The 20327-nt window shown below is 51.9% G+C and overlaps 1 protein-coding gene across 2 annotated transcripts in view; it reads right to left on the bottom strand.

The window, feature by feature from the left end:
* Positions 1-779: 779 nt before the first annotated feature.
* Slc29a3 (solute carrier family 29 member 3) overlaps positions 780-20327 on the bottom strand; it is a 36217-nt gene continuing 16669 nt past the window's right edge. The window contains exons 3-6 of one of the 2 annotated variants that reach the window (XM_052744902.1): positions 17208-17290; positions 9521-9747; positions 6216-6378; positions 780-2693 (exon numbers count right to left, since the gene is read on the bottom strand). In XM_052744902.1, the coding sequence (XP_052600862.1) occupies positions 2039-2693; positions 6216-6378; positions 9521-9747; positions 17208-17290 (1128 nt within the window). In that variant the 3' untranslated portion in view covers positions 780-2038. The remainder of the gene's footprint in view (positions 2694-6215; positions 6379-9520; positions 9748-17207; positions 17291-20327) is intronic. The other variant, XM_052744903.1, reaches the window with a different exon arrangement.

Below are 20327 nucleotides of genomic sequence, written 5' to 3'. Positions count from 1 at the left end.
ACCTGATCCCCAAGCCAGCTTTTCTCCCAGAGGAACAGCCTCTCAGGAGCCCCTGGCACCTGTCAAACCAGGTCTTGGTATCCATGTCACTTCACACAAGTGTATCAAATGTGAGGGGACATGGTCTCCTGGGTGGGGTGACTGAGTCTGGAAGTCCTCTCCCAAAACCATCCCAACTGCAACTGTCGGGAACTGAACCCTGATTTCTGCTGAGCAACAGTGAGCATGGCACTGACGTCTGGAGACCTCCGCAGCAAAGGTGACGCTGGCCCTGCTGGGCAACACCTCAGGCAGCACATCCTCCTGCCCACCCTCAGCTCACGTTTCCACCCTCTCAGGCAGTTGTGCAATCCTTAGGGATGTATGTAGGGTGGGTGGGTGGAGGAGGGAGTCTCTGCCTCACAGCTGTCGGGGCCTGACCCTGCTTGCCCCAAGCAAGGTCACATGCCTACACTATAGAAGGGCTCTCCTTCCTCAGGCTAAGTGTGAAGGGCCTCGCTCTTACTGGGTCTTCAATAGCATGATGGTTAATCTCCATTGTCTATGAGACTGGATTTAGAGTTACCATAGAGACATGAGTGTCTGCTAGGATGTTTCCAGAGGAGTACCACTAAGGAGGGAAGACCCACCCTGAAGGTGGGCAGCATCGCTCCATCCCATGGGCTGAGGTCTGGACTGCGGGTACAGTGTGATCAGCCACTTCCACATCCACTGCTGTGCCTTTCCCACCCTGATGACAGGGGACTGTGCCCCTCTTAAACCGTGAGCCAGTAGAAACCTTGCATTCCTCAAGCAGCTTTATTTGGGTATTTTGTTACAGCAACGGGGAAGGTAGTGTACCCCAAGTCCTTGGGGTTCCCGTCCCTGTCCCTTCATCCCTCCACATCACTCAATCTCAGCACACTGCTTCCTGCCAAGACCTCAACTGAGGGAGACACCAACAATGCTCACATTGAGAACCCCAGTATTTATTATGCCCTTGAACCAAGTGCCCCAACAGGCTGTAAACATGACTGTACTTCCCCTGCCCTAAATAGGCTGCAGGCCACTGGGCCACATGGTCCTCATCTGGAGACCAGGCCTACCAGGCCCAGTCCCTGACACAGAGAGACTTCAGGAGCCCAGGCCTCAGGCAGGAAGGGTTAGGAAGCCCGCCTTGTGGGTCTTTCCAGATTGTCTACTCTTACCCGCAGAGCCCAGGGATCAGCACATGCTTGGGCCCTAGGTCTGAGTACTGGCCATAGCAGAGGGGACCTTGAAATCAGGAGCCACCTTCAGTGGAGGAAACACTGAAGATTCTCTCCCAGCTTGCTGTCAGGCGGAAACAGTTGAGGCTGGGTTCTGGCCTTGTGAGAACACAAGTTAGACAAGCTACTTATTAGCCACCAGGGTAACAAACCCCCTCTTTACAACTGTACTTTCTTTTTTGTTTTTGAGACAGTGTCTCATGTAGCCCAGGTTGACCTCAAACTCTCTATGTAGCTGAGGATGACCTTGAACTTCTGATCCTCTTGCTTCTACCTCTCAAGTGCTACGGTTACAGGCTTTTACTAACATGTCCAGTTTATGCAGTGCTGGGGATGGGAGTCAGGGCTTCCTTCATGAACGAGAAACAAGCACTATATTCTAGCTACAACTGTGTCCTTCAAATGGCTCTGGAGTGTTCTCCTGAAGTGTTTGGAATGTCGCAGGGTTTTCGCTTTAGCTTATTTTTTTTTTTTTTTTTTGAGTTAGGGTTTTACTATGTTGCTAGACTGGCCTCGAATTCACAGCAGTCCTCCAGCTTAGCCTTGTGAGTGCTGGGATTAAAAGTATAAGCCACCATGCTGGACTGTGTCTGGAATGTCTCCTTCCTTGCACAGGATGTGCAAGGATGTGGCTCCAAAGCACCCCTAGAGAAAGGCAGCCCAAGTGGGCTCTGCTCTGCACCAAACGAAACACCAGCCCCTCGCTTAACACCATCTGAGACCTCGGCTCCCCCTGTGACTCTCCCAAGGGCCCAAGCCTCGCACAGTACACACATCCGTCGCCGCCCCTCCTAGATAAAGTGTTCAAGCAGGGCTGCACAGGCTGAACCCAGCATCAAGCCCACAGACATGTAGAAAGACATCACTACACCGGTGGCCTCCGCCAGCTCCCGGGGCACGATCTTGGGCCCGTAGATGAGCACCAGGGTGGTGAGGTAGCCGTTACTGAGCCCCAACAGGCAGGTGAAGAGCACAGGGTAGATGTCGGACTGGAAGAGCACCACAGTCAGGTGTGATCGTGGCTGGTAGTTACAGAGCAGGAAGAGGGGCACGAGGCAGACACGCAACAGTGCCAGTCCGGGGAGCACCTTGCTCCTGGGACCTGGCACCTGGATCCAGGCTGTGACCTGTCGGCCGCAGAGGTCAGCAAAGTTGAAAAGGAGGAAGACAGTGAGGGGCACAAAAAACTTGGAGGTCCACGGGGAGCCGGTGCCCTTGTGCGTGGACTGGATGTTGGTGGAAATGGCAGGAAAGATGAGGGCAGTGATAAGATAGAGGAAAATGGTACAGAACCCGAGGCCAGCTGTCTTCTTCAGGATAGGTCCGAGGGGTGGCGCGTGTACCACTCTGGACCCAGGGGCCACCGAGGAGGTGCCAGGAGCGTCCTGTGATGGGCTGTCTTCACCAGCAAACATGTGGACTGGGGCAACTGGCCTCATGTAGTACCTGCAGAGGGACAGTGACATGGTCAGTGGGTCACTGTGGAACCGCTCATTCAGTAACTCCAGGGACACAGAAGGAGACCTCAGAGTCTGCATAACCACTGTGGGGTACTCAGAGCAGCCTGCAGAGACCCAGCAGGCCAAGCCCAAGCCCTGGGAACCTCTTGGCCAGGGTCTCACAACATGATGCGGGAGGAACAGGTTGTTGGAGATGGCCTGTGTCATCCCTGGCCAGCCCGCCAGACTGGACCCCGGTCCCTGGACCACACCATGTGCAGGGGCAGGAAACGGGCCAGTATCACTGCATGGTGAGTGGAGGCCCTGGCCTGGCTTTGTTTTGTGGTGGAAAGGGGAGGCTTAGGTAAATTTTTTTAAAAAATTCAGAAATATAAAATATAAGCAGGGTGATGGCTCAGGCCTGCAACCCTGGCACTTCGGAGGCTGAGGCAGAAGGATTGCAGTGAGTTTGGGACCAGTTTGAGCTACGTAGTGAGACCCTGTCTCAAAACCAAACAACTAAAACGGTGTGGCGAAGGGGGTAACAGGGATGCGGAAGTGTGACTCAGTTAGCAGGGTGCTTGTTTAGCATCTTTGAGGCCCTGGGTTTGATCCGCAGCACCACCTAAACCAGACGTGGTGGCTCATGTGTAACGCTGGCACTCAGGAAGTAGAGGCAGAAGAATCAGAAGTTCAAAGTCATTCTTAGCTACACAGTGAGTTGAAGCCAGCCTAGGCTACAGAGTGTGTTCCAGGGTAGCCTGGGCCACAGAGTGAAACCCTGTCTCAAAAAAATAAGCAAAAACAGCCCCTCCCCACATATATACAACCTTGAGAAGTTTTACACACACACACACACACACACACACACACACACACAGATTTCTGAATATGTAGTCCAGCTATACAGCTCTTAAGACCTCAGCCATAATGCCTAAATACATTTTACAAATAACGCCCACAATAGCCTAGGTCATGCCTCCCAGCATCCATAAACACACACCTATCACAGTCTGAACAACACTAACTTGTGTTGGCACTGTGTGGCAGAACTGGAGTCCCTGAAGAGAGCCCAGTGGACACTATTGGTGAAAGTGCAGCCCAATTGTAGCAGGAAACCCCAGCATTTTGTCACCTCCTGTCACACACGTGGCTCTGTGTCCCTCCCTTCTGTCACTGAAGCACAGCTTAGCACACACTTGAATTGCTGCTCCCCTACAGATGACTTTCAGGGTGGCCCAGCCTTTCAGTACTGCCAGACCCAGGGCAGAGTGTAATGCATGCATACACCTGAACACACATCCCCGAGTATTTTGGCAGGGTATTTCTAGAAAAGACCAGTGGGTTCAAAGGTTTGCACTTTTAACCTATATTGTGGACAGAGAGAACAAATGTCTTTAAGTTGTCCTCTGACCTCCATATACACACCATGATGCACACACGCACACCATACATACATGGTAATAATACAAATTTTAAACAAAATTGAAAGTAGATTGATAGGAAGAAGCCAGGCACAGTGGTATACACCTGTGATCACAGGCCCTGGGAGGTAGAGGCAGGAGCATCGGGAGTTCAAGGTTATCTTCCAGCACACTGCAATCTCAAGGAGACCCCAGCTCAATGGAACAAAGACAAAGAAAACACACTATTGCTACTGCTAAAACTATAATATAATCAAACTAGAATATAGTTCTGCTAGCTAGAAACTGCTCTTCAGACAGAAAGTGCCACTTATCTGGGCTCTGTCCCTTGCAAGCTCTGAGCAAAGTGACTCATCTGTTTCTCTCTGTGACAGCACGTATCTCATCCTTTTAAAATTCTGACCACTGTAAACTCATGATGTTGGTCTACTGATGTATTAGTCAGGGTTCGCTGCTTGAGGAACAGAACTGGTTTTATATATGCATATATATATATATATATATATATATATATATATATATATATATATATATATATATATATACGTGTGCATGTGCGTGTGTAGAAAGGACATATTACAATGGCTGTAATATATATCTTATAGAACCCAGGACTACCAACCCAGGGACAGCATCACCTACAATGGGCCGGGCCCTCGCTCATCAATCACTAATTAAGAAAATGGATCATATGGAGGTGTTTTCTCAACTGAGGCTCCCTCCTTTCAGATAACTCTAGCTTACGTCAAGTTGACATAAGACCAGCCAGCACAGGAGGTCTGGAAGCCCAAGCCAATGTCCCCCAGCTCATGGCTGAGGGCAGCTGAGCCAGGGGTGGGAGTCATCTGGTGACTCCGGGCTTATCGGCGGCTCCTGAGCATGCGCTGGGAGCTCCCTTGAAGTGAGAAATAGTGCAGACCTCTGTGTTCAGCCCTCCACAAGCCCCAACCCATGCATGAGTTTCTGCAAACAGGATTCCTGTCCCGGGTTTAATCATCTAAGATACAGATGCTTCACGTACAGCAGGGCCCCAGGAGGCCCAGCAGGAAAGTCTTTGGCCTGCCCAGGTGAACTGATAAACACCATCTGATGGAGGTAGTACTGGGGTGTGATGAAAGCAGGCACTGTGGGGACTCTCAAAGTGTCGTTCCACTCAGAGACAACGGAATGAGACAAGAAAAGACCCTCAAGGCCACAGTACCACTCTGGAAACAGCCCTAAGGTTAAATACCACAAGGAGGGCTGCCTGATCCTCCATCCATCCTTCACCTCCTAAGTGCTAGGATAACAAATACGTGCCACCATGCCTGGTGTGTGAGGCATTGGGGATTGAACCCAGGGCTTCCTGCTTTCAAGGCAAGCACTCCACCAACTCAGTTACCTCCTGAGCCCCTGTCTCTGTTTTTAAAGAGCAGTAGAAAGCACAAAAGACATGGGTGCAACTTCTGAGAAACCAGGGCGCCCACAGGCAGGGAGCTAAAAGTAGGAGTTTGGAGTCCCTGCTACCTCCCGGCTCCCTGACCCCTGGTCTCCTAACCTGCACATGGAAATGTTAACTAATAACCATAACCTTAAGAGAACCAGAAATGTGTGAGCGTAAATGGTGGTTAAGAACCATTACTCCAGGGCTGGAGAGATGGCTCAGAGGTTACGCGAGCACTGGCTACTCTTCCAGAGGTCCTGAGTTCAATTCCCAGCACCCATATGGTGGCTCACAACCATCTGTAATGAGATCTGGCTCCCTCTTCTGGCCTGCAGGGATACACACAAACAACACTATATGCATAATAAATAAATCTTAAAAAAAAAAAAAAAAAAGAACCATTACTCCTTATTTTTCTTGCCCAATCCCACCTCCACCACTCAGTCTTCCCGAACCCCAAGCTCGCCAGTCCTAGTGATTCAGAGGTGTGATCAAAGCCAGCGTCTCCCACCCAAGACCAATTCACCCAGCAACTGGGGGACCCCCCTGGAACAAGATTCCTAGATGCTACAGCCCTCTTAAAACTCACAGTCCTGGGGAAGAGGCAACTCATAAGGACAGGGACCTATGATCCAATCGGATGACCAGACGCGGAGGGCAGGGCAGGGCAGAGGGACCTCACCTGGCATACTCCAGCCGAGGCAGCAGTAGGTAGAGCCCCACACAGAGCCCAAGGAAGACCGCTGCGGTGAGAAAGAAGGCGAGGGCGCTGTCCCGTACGTCACTGGATGCTGCCAGGTCCACCAGTGAGGCCACAGCGCTGACTGTCCCTCCCATGGCTCCTCCTGTAGAGAGCAAGAGGACACCACAAGGACATCACAGTAGGCTCAGGAAGGCACATGGCCTCAGAAGTCAACCCCCCCACCCACCCCTGCCGCCACACACACACACACACACACACACACACACACACACACACACACACACACACACACTGAAAACACCTTGGTGCTCACAGCATCTGAAGCTGGGAAGGAGGTTGGGGATGGAGGCATGGGTCCCTGCAGCCTGAGTTCCAGAGCTTTGAACAGTGGGCAAGTGTTTCTGTCCACCTTACTGTCTCTCCTGCAACTGCAGGAACTTCCCTTGGTTCCAATGGAAAATTCTTCCAATTTCCCCCAGACAGGCTCTAACAACCCAGGTGGGGCTGGAAGCCAGGACTTGAGGCCTCAAAGTCACACACACACACAAGCAGAGTGATCGAGGGGATTCACGCTTAAATCAGAACCCAAGCTGGGCAGTGGTGGTGGCGCACGCCTTTAATCCCAGCACTCGGGAGGCAGAGCCAGGGGAATCTCTGTGAGTTCGAGGCCAGCCTGGTCTACAGAGTGAGTTCCAGGACAGGCACCAAAACAACACGGAGAAACCCTGTCTCCAAACAAACAAACAAACAGAACCCAATCCCTGTTTGACCACTTTGGGCTGTGTGCTCCCTGACACACCTCTTGACCTTTCTGTGCCTCGGCTTGCTCGTCTGTAAGTGGGAGTGTGATGAGCGGCCACCCCTTAAGACGGCTATGAGGATTAAAAGGATTATTACATGTTAAACAGAGTCTGACGCAGACAGGAGCCAAGCGCCAAATAAATCTTCAGATTCCCAATTAACTGTTTGGCTGCTCCGGTCTTTCACACATCAAAGCGGCAGCAACGGGGTAAACCCTTGGCCAGGGGGGGCCCCCACTTCTGAGGAGCTGTAATCCCCACCTGGGCGCTCTGGAAGAAGTGGGGTTAGCTCAGAGAGCCGCTTGGTGGCCGCCGGAGGAAGAAGAGATCTTAACAGCCCCACTGACTGATCCCCTCTCCCTTCCAACTTGAATCTACAATATTATCGGCAGCCACAAACCGGGCCTCCGGGAGCTCATCCTTCACGACTCCCCCTATCTCATCAGTTATGGAAATACATGCAAATGAGGACTTTGAGAAAAAAAAAAAAAGAAAAACACCAGCACAAAACAAATGAATTGTTCCTCGGATGCCAACATGCGCGGAATTCACAGATGGGCTCCTTTGGACAAAAAGCAAAGGGGGCTGGGACCGCGGGGAGACTGAGGCATCTCAGCTGGTCCAGGGTGCTGGCCTGGTACCAGGGAGGGCCCCACACATTACCCTCCTTCAGTGCCATCATCTAAGTCCTAATTTCACCTACTCTTTTTACTCTTTAAGACAGAGTCTTACTATGTAGCCTGGCCTGGCCTGATACATTCCTCCTGCCTCAGTCTGTGACGTACTGAGGTTATGGGTGTGTGTTGCCATACCTGGCATCTCCCACTCTTCCAAAAATAGACTCAAAAAAAAAAAAAAATTCCCAAGAGACACTCTTCTCTGGAGTTCTACAGGTGGACAAGAGGGGACACTTGCCCTTGCTGGTGTCCAGCAGGGCTGAAGCTGTGCTGAAAAACTCCACCAGGACGGAGGGAGATGAGGGGATAAGAGCCTCTTTTTGAGGCCAGTGGTGACAGAGGGATTAGCGTTTGATGGCTGTTCTGCTCAGCCCCAGACCTGCCTTTCTTGAAGCAACGCCAGGAGCATGTTGACTGTACTCAGAAAACTCAGTGACAAGTTCATTTTTATTTTATTTTAGGCCCAAGGGTTTCCTGGGATAGAAGCGAAGCCTAATCCTATATCAAAAATGGCAAACAGACGGAGCTCATATCTAGACTCTGATCCAAAGAGAGTAATTGCCTCAAGTGCTGGCTTGAGAGGGAATTAGAGGCTCAAGAGGAAAGATAGGGATCTATTAGTGATGTCTGGCACTGGTATAGAGCAGGGAGGGGATATGTGCTTGTCAAGGTGCTTGTCATCCCTGACACATCCTACCTGGCATATTAACTAACAGATACAGTCCTGCGCATTGTGCAATTCTTCTCAGGTAGGCAAGTGTTTAAAGCAGTCTTCTGAACACCAGGGACACATGGGGACAGAGAGGACAGCAGCCTCCGGGCTTGCTTTAGGGGACAGTGGTCTTCAGATAAAGCAGATGCTAACTGACCCAGCTCTGTTTACCTTGTGGGGCCATCTAGGTGAGAGAGGAAACAGCGAAAGTTCCCCGTAACAGGCTTAGCATCCACTTCCAGACTTCAGCTAGAGAGATGCCCCAAGTCAGGGCCCGAGCAAGCCACAGCCTGGCACAGTCTCGGGGAACCAGGAGCTTAGTCACTAGGCTATTGGCTCTGATAGGACACAGTCTGGTTCATCTTTCTGCCCCTGGCAGAGGGTGGAGCCTCCATAAAACTAGAAAGGAAAGAAAGACAGAAAAGAGGGAGGGAGGGAGGAAGGGAGGGAGGGAGGGAGGGAGGGAGGGAGGGAGGGAGGGAAGGAGGGAGGAAATGGCAGTGGGGGGGGACCAAAGGAAAGGAAAAGGGACAAAGAGGAAGGATGGAGGAAAGAAGGGAAGGAAGGTAGGCTGGTTTCAGAAAGGATGCTTCGAAGGTACAGGGTGCCTCCATCACGGCTGTGATCCTATTTCCCATCTACCCGCTCTTCTGCTGGTAAGACCTCAACACCTTCCAGGGAGCCACAGAGACCCACCTGGAGTCTGGGTGGGCCAAGGGCTGCAGAAATTGTTCCCCATATGGCTTCTATGGCTTCATCAAAATGAAGTGCTGCCTGGGTCGTCTCCGACACTCAGGCTCTGTACAGCCTGGGCCTATGCCACAGAGACAGCCCAGGCAAACAGAGCGAGGGCCACAAGGAATGCCACCCAGCCCTAGGCCTTAATCGAGTCACCCCCCCCCCCCCCGGTGGACACTGGGTGGAGCAGTGGAGAGCCAACTGTCTTCTCAATCCGCTGTCCAAGCTGCATACTGAGCAGAATGAACGACTCTCAGCTACCCAGTCTAGGATGGTTCACTTGGGGACACTGAGAAAACACAGGGGACCCGGGACACATTTCCTTCTCTGTGGCTCCCTCTCATGGTGGGCTCTCACCTGATATCAGTGCCTGGGCATTCCTCATGGGGAACGAGCCTGTCAGGCCATACACGCTGCTGTTGAAGATGGTGGAGGAGCCGCTGACGATGGCCATGCACACGATGGTGACCGTGAAGAAGCCTCGGGTCCAGGAGGAAGTGTCCACCTTCACCAGCACAATCATAACCACAAAGATGACCAGTGAGACGGACAGTGAGGCCAGGACACGCACATGCACCTGGACCCTGGGGAGAGGACCAGAAGCAGGGGGAGATGGTTGGACTCCCCTCAGGCCTCTACATGGGTCAGCTGGTGAGCCACAAGAGAGAAGGGGGCGAGTTCAACATGCGGGCTGTTCACTTCAACACTATGATGCTTGGCCTCAGATTCTGCCTTCCTGCTCCTTAGCCCTGTGACACCCAGGAAGAGACTTGGGGGCCTGGCTTCCATTTCTGCAGAGGGGGTGTCCGTCTACCCATGGGGGAAGGGGAGGCTCCGGAGACCTTTATGCAGCACAAAGAGCTGAGCCCAGTGCAAGGTCAGTAGACACTGGCACTTGTCACCAACTTGTGAGGCTCCAGGCCAGGACACCAGGCAAGACCCCACTTCTCCTCCTTCATCACTGCCCGCCTGTTAGACCCATCTAGTGTTCAAACTGCACAACCACCCCGGCTCCCTTCTCCAGATGTGGTCATGGGCAAGGGAAGAGGATCACCATCACTGATGTCACAGAACTTGGTTTGTGCCCAATTTTCTTCTAAACATTCTCCACATTTCACCTCACGCACCTCCCACCCTGGCTCTGTGAGACAGACATACTCAATCCCCTCCCTGTTCACAGGTAAGGAAGCTGAGCTCAGAAACATTTAAGGATCTGGGCTTAAGATCACTCAGCTGTGAGCCTGGGAGCTCTCATAACATTTCTCCTAGATGGTCTTAGCTGGGACAGCAGCTGCTGAGACCATACCCTGACAGTCCAGTGCCAGGACCCCCATGCATTCCATAAAAGCACTACCCTGTATCCAAGTCAAGCGCTCCAGCTACCTCCCCAGCCCACCGACCAGGGAGGAGGGCAGGGATGGGGACCATCGGAGATGGCTGTGCACGTCTCTACCGTAACAGAGAGAACACCATGCCAAGGCTGTTCAAACCATCAGATTAGAATAAGCTCTAAGTCTGATTAGATGCTCAATTCCATTCCCCAGTTGCCAGAGAGAAAGTGGGGGCTGGGAGAAAAGCCCGATGAGATACAGAGATGCTTTCTGGATTAAAACAACAACAACAAAGTCCACTGTGTAAGGTAGGAAAGGACAGATCTGTGTACACAGCTAGGTGTGATGTGATTTACACGGAGGGAGGAAAGTGTTAGTACAAGGAACTCCTGCCCCTGGCTGATGCCACTTCTGGATCCCGAGAGAGAGTTCAGGACTGGAGGGAGAATGAAACTGCCTCCCCTTCGTAAGGGGAAGGACACAGAGGGAGTCCCTGGAAGCTGGGATGGGATCTTAGGTGAGCTTAGCCCCAGCCCAGGCTCTTCTGTGACCCTGTGTCTTGATGACTGTCTTACCCACAAACACTGGGTGATGACTGAACTCCTGGAGCACAGGTACACACACCAGGGTGGCAGGACTCAGTGTACTCCAGTACTAGATACTCTGGCAGGAGAGCTGGTGACATCTCAGAGCACAGTTGGGGGGCTTCAAGGAAGAGAGCATGTACGTCCTTGGAAGACACAAGAGTCTGGCTGAGCCTTGCCGGGATGAGCTGGAGACCGGCGGAACCCTAGTCTGCATGTGAGCATCTCATCTGCCTTATGAGCCAGGCCTTAATCTTCAGAGGGGGCACAGGGTGGGTCTGCAGGCTTGTCTGCCAGCATCTCCTCTCTGGGAGAAAGTGTTTCTTCATGCCAGTATGATGGAGGTGGTGGGCCATGGCACCCACACCAGTCCAAATTCAAAGAACAGCCACTGGTGATCCTGGCTACCACGAGTCAGGGGACTGCACGTGACCACGCAGTAAGTAACTGCATGAGTGTGTCCAGCCAGCTGTGTGGGGAAGGACTGCATATGGAGCGCACCCCCATGGTGATGCACAGAGCCCCAGGACCAAGGGAAGAGGAAGAGTCCCTGGATGCAGCTATGCCTGAGGGCAAATCTGACTTTGACTTTCAGTCGGAGAACAAATGGCTACTTCCTGCAGGCCGTTTGTAACTGAGTGTCCCTGCTAACACAGAGACATCAGAGCTCCAAGTGGGAGAACAACACAGCCTGAATTTCAGAGACACTTTCAGGACATTATGGCCCAGGGTTAGGTTGGACATGACAGCCTACAGCCAACTGCCGGTGAGATTGGTGGATTCCCATCCTAGCTCCCTCTGGGGGGGTGGAGGGCTCTTTTAGATTCCAGAGGGCTCTGGTGGCTCTCTGTGGGGCTGGTGACAAGGCCTCCTCTCCTGGCTACTTTCTTGCTCTCTCCACATTCACCCCCAAATTTACTACGCGCTCTTGAACTTTTCCTTGTTTGGGGGCCTGCTTTGGGGAAACTTCTAGCCTTAATAACCACTAGGACCCCACACTTAGGGTGTCTCTTCTTAGACTCTGTGGGGCTTCAGACAAGGTAGGGCAGGAGGGAGGGCCAGGTAGAACGGCTGGACCTCTGGAGCCCACAAGAGCTATTATGACAAATGAACCCCAGTACCCTGGAGGCTTGCAGGCAAGCCTCAGATTGGATGCTCAAGGTGACCCTACACACTTACCTGCCCCACAGAGTGCCACCTTCACGGCATAAGGAGCCATTTACCCACCCACAAGGTAGGAGAGAGCACACGGCCTGGCTTTGTCATGGATTTGCTGTGCGACCTCAGACAAACATTCACTCTCCCGGTTCCTTTCCTCCTCGTCTCCAAAGTGAGGCTGCTCTGGGTGATAAGGAGGTGCTACTGAAGAAATCTACTTGGTGACATCTTGGTACAAATGCCAGTTTGAACTGATTGCCTGGGCACCTGGTAAGGACTGCTGGAGGCAGAGACTGACCACAGAAGGAGGAGGTGGAGTGCAAGGCGTTTATCCAGCTGCACACCTCCCCCTGCTTCTAGCCACTTCCTATCACAAGTTATGGTAACAGGGTCCTGTGGGGTGCCTGGGGCTTGGGCAGGAATTGGTGGCTTCTTACTCAAGTCCCCCAAGAGGAGCAAACAGCAAAGGCACCCACGGGACTGCTTGTACCTGTCCCTTACCTGCCCAGGGCTCCTTCCCACCTGCTCTCTTGGTCCTGCCTAAGCACCCTCTGGCACAGGCCCCAGGGCCCCAGAAGCCTCATAGAAGCCATTCTCAATGTTCTGAAGCTGGATGCCATGAAGATGGAGGCCAGCCTTACATACACTGTGGTAGTACATCACCTTTCCTCCTGCAGGGAGGGTGGCTTGGGATGGAAGCTCCGAGGATTCTAGGGTCATCTAGGCAAATGCTGGCTTGCCTAGTGTTCTACTCCAGGTATGAGGCCGGCTGAGGGACCACACCACCCCAGGATGCTGGAGGAGGGTGGCCCACCCCCACTTCACTCCCCTGCCAGTGAGAGCTCAGGACCCCAGGGGACTGATTTCTTCCCACATCTCCAAAATGTAAATCTAGCTCATCTGTATTTATAAAGCTGCAGATTTAACATAATAAAACACTTGGCGATTATGGATGAGCCAGTCAGAGGAGCCAGGGTGCTCCAGGAGGGAGGAAGGAAGGAGACATTTCAATCTCCCACATTAAATAAAAAACAGCTTCGCCCTAAACTGTCCTTGGCAGCTGGCAACAATTGAGGCCGGAGAGCTGTTTCCCCGGTGGCCCTCAAACACTGCCTGCAGCCTGGGCTAGGGAACCTGTGCAACAGCTTTCCTGCCCAGCCCCCTCCTAACTACCCGCCTCCAGCCTAGAGTCAGAGGCCCGGCCCTGCTGGAACTAAGCACTCACGGGTAGGCCAGCTTTTAAGTGCAGACAGGGTGAGGAGATCCCTCTAGAAATATAGATTCCTGCTCTAGCCTCAGTGGCCAAGCGACCTGAGGTGGTCACCTGAGTGGACTGTTTTCCTTTAAGCTGGAGGGTTCAGGAATATAAAATTATAAGCTTAAGAGATAAAAACTGACAGTCATCAGCTCTAAAGGTTAACTACTAACAATGGCTCACTGCTTTACAGCCAGCTCCTCTGTCAACAGCCAGCCAGGGGTTAACTTTTAACCCCCTTGCCCCTTATAGCCAACAATGGCCAGGACCAAAGTTAACTTTTAATAGTTGTTTCTACGTGACTCCTAGCATGCACCCCGTGCCTGATACTATAAAAGGGTGCAGTAACCGCCTCCATGGCCACAGCCCCAGAATTCCAACATTGGCTGTGGTCTCAGCTAACTGATAAGCTTTTGTGCCCTGCAGTGTTTTATTTTAATTTTAATTTTTTTTTATTTTTATTTTTCTGGAATAAAGTTTGCTCCTGGTTTAATAGACTTTGGTGGTCTGTCCCCCATTATTGCATGACCCTGGACCCAACAAAGCAGGACCACGATTGACTGACTGGCTATTGTGACTGGATGCCAGATACTCCAAGATCCCAAGAGGGACTTTTCACTGCTCCTGCTGACCCCAGAAGAACTGGGCCAGCTTCTGGTTCCGTGGCCACCAAGGAGAACGGTCAGGGATGTGGTCCCACTATGGCACATCTGGGACCAAAACAGGAAAAACAGGATGTTGCTTCCACCTCCTAAGTCACTGCACAAACACGGAGATGCAGTGAAGGGGTAATAGGTATGTAGGCTGCCCGCTTGTCAGATGGTGGCTTGGATCCAAAGGGGACAGGAATTCTCATCCACGGGTAAGTGAGCTGACCCAGCTGGACAAATGCCCAGGGCCACAGAGCAAGTGAATAGAGAAGTCACAAGGCCTGGAAGGACAGACGGTGGGTGGGGTGGGCCTGCCTGCTATTGCAAGTGCTCCTGTCTTTTTTTTTTTTTGCAAGACTGGTTTTCTCTGTGTAGCCCTGGCTGTCCTGGAACTCACTCTATAGACCAGGCTGGCCTTGAACTCAGAGATCTGCCTGTCTGCCTTTAATCTCTGCTGAGATCAAAGGCCTGCGCCACCACTTGTAAGGATTATGTCCTTAATTACGTCACCAGCCTGCAATGGTGTCCCAGCCTAAAAAGCGGGCATGCCCTCCATGAGTTCTCTTTTCCACACTCTCTCCTTCCATACTCCCCCCTCCGCACGTCCTTTCTCTCTCTCTCTCTCTCTCTCTCTCTCTCTCTCTCTCTCTCTCCTAATAAAGCTCTAGAAAGGTAACTATGGCTCATGACTCATCGGTCACCGATACAACCAGCACTCTGCTCCATTGGCCAACACCAACTGTCTTTCTTAACTTCTTCTGACACCCTTCCTCTCCTCTCTCTGGGCACTGTCAAGAACTCTGCTCTGTCGTCAGGGCCTGGCAGTGCTGAGGAAACACCCAAGTCAGCGCTTAGCCACGAGAGCAGGAGACAGACACTGGCCGGGGGGGCAGGGGCCCCAGAATAGCCATTCTGAGAATGTCCTTGCTGGAGGCCGAGAATGCTAGTGTTATGCCCAGATCGTGGGGACCCCTAAAGACCACCATGGAGACCAAATCCCGCATGTAAAAGCAAAGAGCCTTTATTTCAAGCTCTGGAGCTTGGTCCCTTTGTCTGTCCGACACAGCGGTGAGAGCAGAGAGCCCTGAGCTTAGGTGGGGCAGAGTTTTTATCATAGCAGAGGTTGGGGTGAAGGGGATTTCCAGGGTCCAGGACCCTGATTGGCTGACAATTGTCTAGGGGTATCTGTAAAACAAAAATAGGTGTGTGCTAGAGTCAGGGGCATCTGGCCACCTTATCTAATGGTTGGAACGTTTGGGATGTCAGGTACTTCCTCACCCCTGGGTGGATCCCTGGGTGCTATCAGCTTAAGGCTTTTCCTGCATCTAGGTGTGGCCTGCCAGTAAGCCTGTCACAGAAGCTGTGTCTAGGCCCCTAAGCCTGCCATGGCTGCTGTGTGGTCAGGCTGTTTTGGGGCCCTTCACACCAGGAGAGGTTCTGGTTCCTGGTCCCTTGTTATCTCTTAGCCTTGCCTAGACTTGAAGATTTCCCTGAAACAAAGAAGAGATACCTGAACACTTCCCGGATGAGCCAACTGGACTGACCATCTCATTCCACTTCCCCTGTTCACTGCACCTTCTGCCTTAAGTCTTCCATAGGCCCCACACTAGCAACTTTATGGTACCATATTTCCTGCGACCCTTCCTGCTATACAGGATATTTATATTATGGTTCATAATAGTAGCAAAATTATAGTTAAGAAGTAGAACTGAAAACAATTTAATGGTTGGTGCTGGCCACCACAACACAAAGAACTATATTAAAGGGTCACGGCATTAGGAAGGCTGAGAACCACTGTTTTAGAGCAATACTGTTTCTTTGACACTCCCTCCATGGGGAAATGGGGTCTCTGTCTCCTTGAAATGGAAGAGGCTTTGTAACAGCCTTGACCAGTTGAGTGTGACAAAAGTGACACTGTGTGGCTTGTCCCTGGCTTTCATGGAACATTTGCTCTTCAGCCACAATGGGAACACTCTCTGACCCCATGTGAGCAAGCCAATGAGGAGAGACAGACAGGGAGGTGGGAAAGGATGAGTATCTCCAGCCCCTGTGCTGTCTGACTGCATCAGCATAGTCCAGTGTAGCCTGGCTGACTCCAGAACCCCAGACAGTAAAAGAAACTAATTACTGTTACTGTTACAAGCTACTAACTATGCTCTGGGATCTACTATACAACTGTGCCCTATACCATGATATGTTTTGAAAGACTGCTCTATACACAGGCTTAGAAAGCACATAGGGTACATTCTGTTCTTTCCTCCTGTGCCCAGAGCAGACATTACTAATCACTCCCAGCACCCTTGCTGAGGCCAGATCTGCCTCAGAATGCTTTTCAGCAGGAGATTCAAGAACTGAAGGACCAGAGCTGATTAAATTTGTCACCAGGGATCTGACGTTTCTGAGACATGCTCAAGGGAAGGCCAGAATTTTGGACCACAGTGAGGCCATGATTATTGCCTAGAGGCAGCTTCAGGAAAATGCAAATGAGCTACTAGCACTGTTGCCATTGTCAGGTCAAATTGAGGCCGGACAGGAAGGGACAGCCAGCAGGGGCTATGGGCCAGACCAACTTACTTTTCTCCCCAATAATTCCTTCCTCCACGGTGTACCCAGAAGCCTTTCTGAATCATTACCTATGAGATGCCATTGTGAGTAGGGGACACGTTGAATGGTAGCCTCAACATATAGAGTAGGTAGGACAGTGAGAGCTGTTAGCATCTGGCTGCTCTGGAAGCATGTGGAAGAAGAGCTTCTTCAGGGCACGGCCTACAACACAGCAACACTGTGTCCTGTCTGCAAGGGCCTGTGGCCCTATAGGTCTCTCAAAGGGTGTCACTGTAGGTCTCTCTTACCTGGTGTCACTGTCCGTGACTGTAAATGAGCACCGACCCCTAACTGGAGGCCCTGGCACCTGCTCCAGCCTGTAAACTGCATGGCAAGGCTGAACTGCCTGCCTCCAGTTTGAGGGGGACCACCATTTAAGATGAAAACTCCTACTGTAGAATAGAGGGGAATGAAGGAGGCAGGGGGTCAAGGTCAGGGGAGAGAGGACAGTGACCCACCTACCTGTTGACGAGCAGGAAGTTGGCCGCGAGGCATAGCAGGGAGGGAACAGTGGAGGCAACCGCCAGGTAGCTCTCAAAGTAGTTCTAGAAACACACAAGGGAGAGAGCTGCTTGTCACTCCGGGGTACTGAGGGCTTTGGGGAGGGTGGCTTTCACCATCCCCAGATAGCTTGGAGCCATGGCTAAATCCACCCCCCTCCATGTGGTCCCAGCCCTATCTCCAACCTGACACTCACTCAGTCATTCAACCAAAGGCAGTCAATGACAGCTGTGCTTCCTTAGCTGTGCTAAGTGCTGAGGTCACAGGGAAGCCTTTGACATTGTCCTCGTCTCCTGGGAGGCCCACACTTTCTTTGCTCCACTTGCCCCATCCACAGACTGGATCAGGGGAGTGAGGCTCAGTACGTAGCTAATAAGGAAAGCCTGTTGGCCCTTTGACAGGATGCAGTAACCGGCTCTCAGACCATTTAGACAACCCCAGACCTGGGAGAGTCAGCTTTCCCAAGGCTACTGCAGAAAGCCAGGAGGGCGAGTACCTCCGGAATTAGCTAGGAGAAAGGACAATCCTCACAAGGAGGTGGAGACTGTTCACCCAGAGCAGAATGAGGGACTTGCCCAGCCACAGCAAGATGGGACTCAGGGCTACAGACCGGCCTAGTAAAAATTGGATGCATCTCTCAAAATCCCAAAAGCTGTCTACTCATTAGGAGAGACTTGATTGTGTGGGTATCATCTCTGGGCATACACATCTTTAAAAATAACTACAGCAAGACGTGGGGGAGGGGGGCTCAGTGGCCCTCAATGAGATGGCCCTGGCTTCCACCCCCAGCACTACTGGAAGGGGGTATGAAGGAAGGAAGAGAGAGGGATGCAAGAAGGGAGGGAAAGAGGCAGAAGAAAGGAAGGAAAGAGGGAGAGAGGGACAGAGGGAGAAAGGGAGGAAGAATGGGAAGTAAGAAAGGAGGCAGAAAGGGAGGGAGGGAAGGACGGAGGAAAGCCAGTCAAGGACTGACTATCTTGCTTTGGTCGTGAACTCTAGATGAGCTTTGAGCTGCAGGAAGGGCTTAGGTATATTAAGCATTCGCTGTGTTACAAACAGGGGGGATTTAAATGGATTACACCATTTAACTCTAAGCAAACAAAAAGAAGCATCCGACTATTCCTATCCCGCTCTGGAGTGCTTAAGAAATGCGACGCACAACTGACGGAAACAGATCGCAGGAGCCAAGTGCAAAGAACAGCGTGTGTAAAACCCTCATCTTGTCTACAGGAGGATGGAGGAATCCAAGATGTGCTTCTCGCCCCTCAGGAACGCAGTGTGTCCCACTGGGAGTAACAGGAGGGGTGTGAAGGCTTTTTCACAGCTCCAAACCCAGAGAGCTGTGAGAATTTCCTGCTAAGTTTTTACAGTTGCTGCTGTTTGGCAAACCAAAAGAGAGATGAGTTTCAAGGAGTTCCAGATAGAAAGTGGGCCCTGCCTTGGAGACAGTGGAAACTGCATGGGTGTGAGGAGAGGTCCCTGGGGCAGCGGGGCTGCGGTCAGGCCTGGACACAGGGTCAGACTGCACAGAACAAAGAGGAAAGGGAGAAAGGTCCTGGGTACCTCCTGGTCTGCAGCACAGACCCTCTGGGGTCCCTTTGAAGGCTGCAGAGGGCTTTGTGCTCTTTGGAAGGGGCACCCTGACTGTAAGGTGACAGCCTTGAAATTAAAATGATAATCGCAGCTCATCAGCCGTGAGCCTTAGAAATAGCCTTCTGCCTGTGAGGTGCCCCTTCATTGTCCCTGCCCTGATGGGCTCAGCAGAGCCTGCCCGGGGCTGGGCAGTCAGTCAATTACCTCCTGACACACTGGCTGAGTCCGCGTGAGGCCAGGCAGGCAGAGGAGGGAAAGGAGAGAGTGAGGGACAAAGGCCAGATGAAGGCTAGTGGGGAAGGAGACCCCCTACCCTTGACAAGCCCCCTCCATCCCTTGGCCAAACCTGGAAGTGTGGCCACGTGAGGTGGAGAACCTGTTTCACTTTTTCCAAGCATGTTCAGAGTCCCTGGGTATTTTAGGGACGGGGATTTTCCGGGTAACTAACTGAATGTTCTGGCTTGCTGGTAGCCAAGCTGAAGGCTGTGCCTTTTAAGGTTGGAAAGCTTTTCAACACCGGGACAGCTGCACTGTTAAGTTTCAAAGCTGGGACAAAGAGCTGAGGTGCCTATTAGCATATCAAAGCGGACCTGACCTCCAGGTTCTCCCAGCATCCCTCAGTCCCTACCTGTTAACAGGGTTCGGCTGGCATACCCCATCCTTTACCCTGAACTCTCCAGTCCAGGGGCTGGGCCACCCTTCCCCCAGAGGCTCTTCCCTACATAATCCAGACATTTTGGTTACCCACCTCTTTTGTACCTTTGACCTCCTGGCAGTTGCACCTGGTTCCCCTCTCTCCCCTCCCCTATCCCTTCTCCCCACATGGCCCAGCTCAGCCTGGTCATATCCACTCTGGACTCCCCCAGAGGTCTCTGCCTCTGACTATGCTCTCCTACATATCTGTAATAAACTTTCTCCTCTACCATACCTAGGAGCAGGCATGTCCTCTCCTTTCCTTTTTATTTCTTGTTTTCATTCACGCACGAGACTCCGAGTCCCTCGCTGTTGACTAAGCCCATTTCTCTACTTTATGAAGAACAAGCAAGTCAGTGGGGAGAATGGACTTAGGCTGGGCCATCACTGCAGAAGCAGGGACTGGAGCTGCAGATGGTGATGTAAGGTAGATGTGGCACCGCCCATGCAAATATTTGTTTTAAACTTCATCTTGATTCAAAGATATGCTTGCTGGGGACACTGGTCTCTCCAGCCTCACCTTGCCATCTCTCTGTGGAAATGCACTGTTCTCCATAAATGGCACTTGATATACGTGCTACCCAGGCCCACCAGGCCTATGCATTGTCTACTATCCAGGGTGGGCCCTTTAGTTGTGCAAGGGGCCCAGTATCTCTCCCAGAAGGGTTGAATCAATGCCCCAGAGTTAGCTCTGACCAATGAGAGGCAGGAAATGAAAAGGGTTATTATTCCCACCCTACCTGAGGTTCTGAGATGGGATACAGTTCCCCTGGCTTCTGGGGAGACTGTCCATGT

The sequence above is a fragment of the Peromyscus californicus genome, unplaced genomic scaffold, assembly GCF_007827085.1.
Source record: "Peromyscus californicus insignis strain IS unplaced genomic scaffold, ASM782708v3 Scaffold_19__1_contigs__length_69161282, whole genome shotgun sequence".
NCBI classification, from domain to species: Eukaryota; Metazoa; Chordata; class Mammalia; order Rodentia; family Cricetidae; genus Peromyscus; species Peromyscus californicus.
The sequence above is the reverse complement of the archived record's forward strand: the minus strand, read 5'-3'. Positions and strand labels throughout refer to the sequence as shown.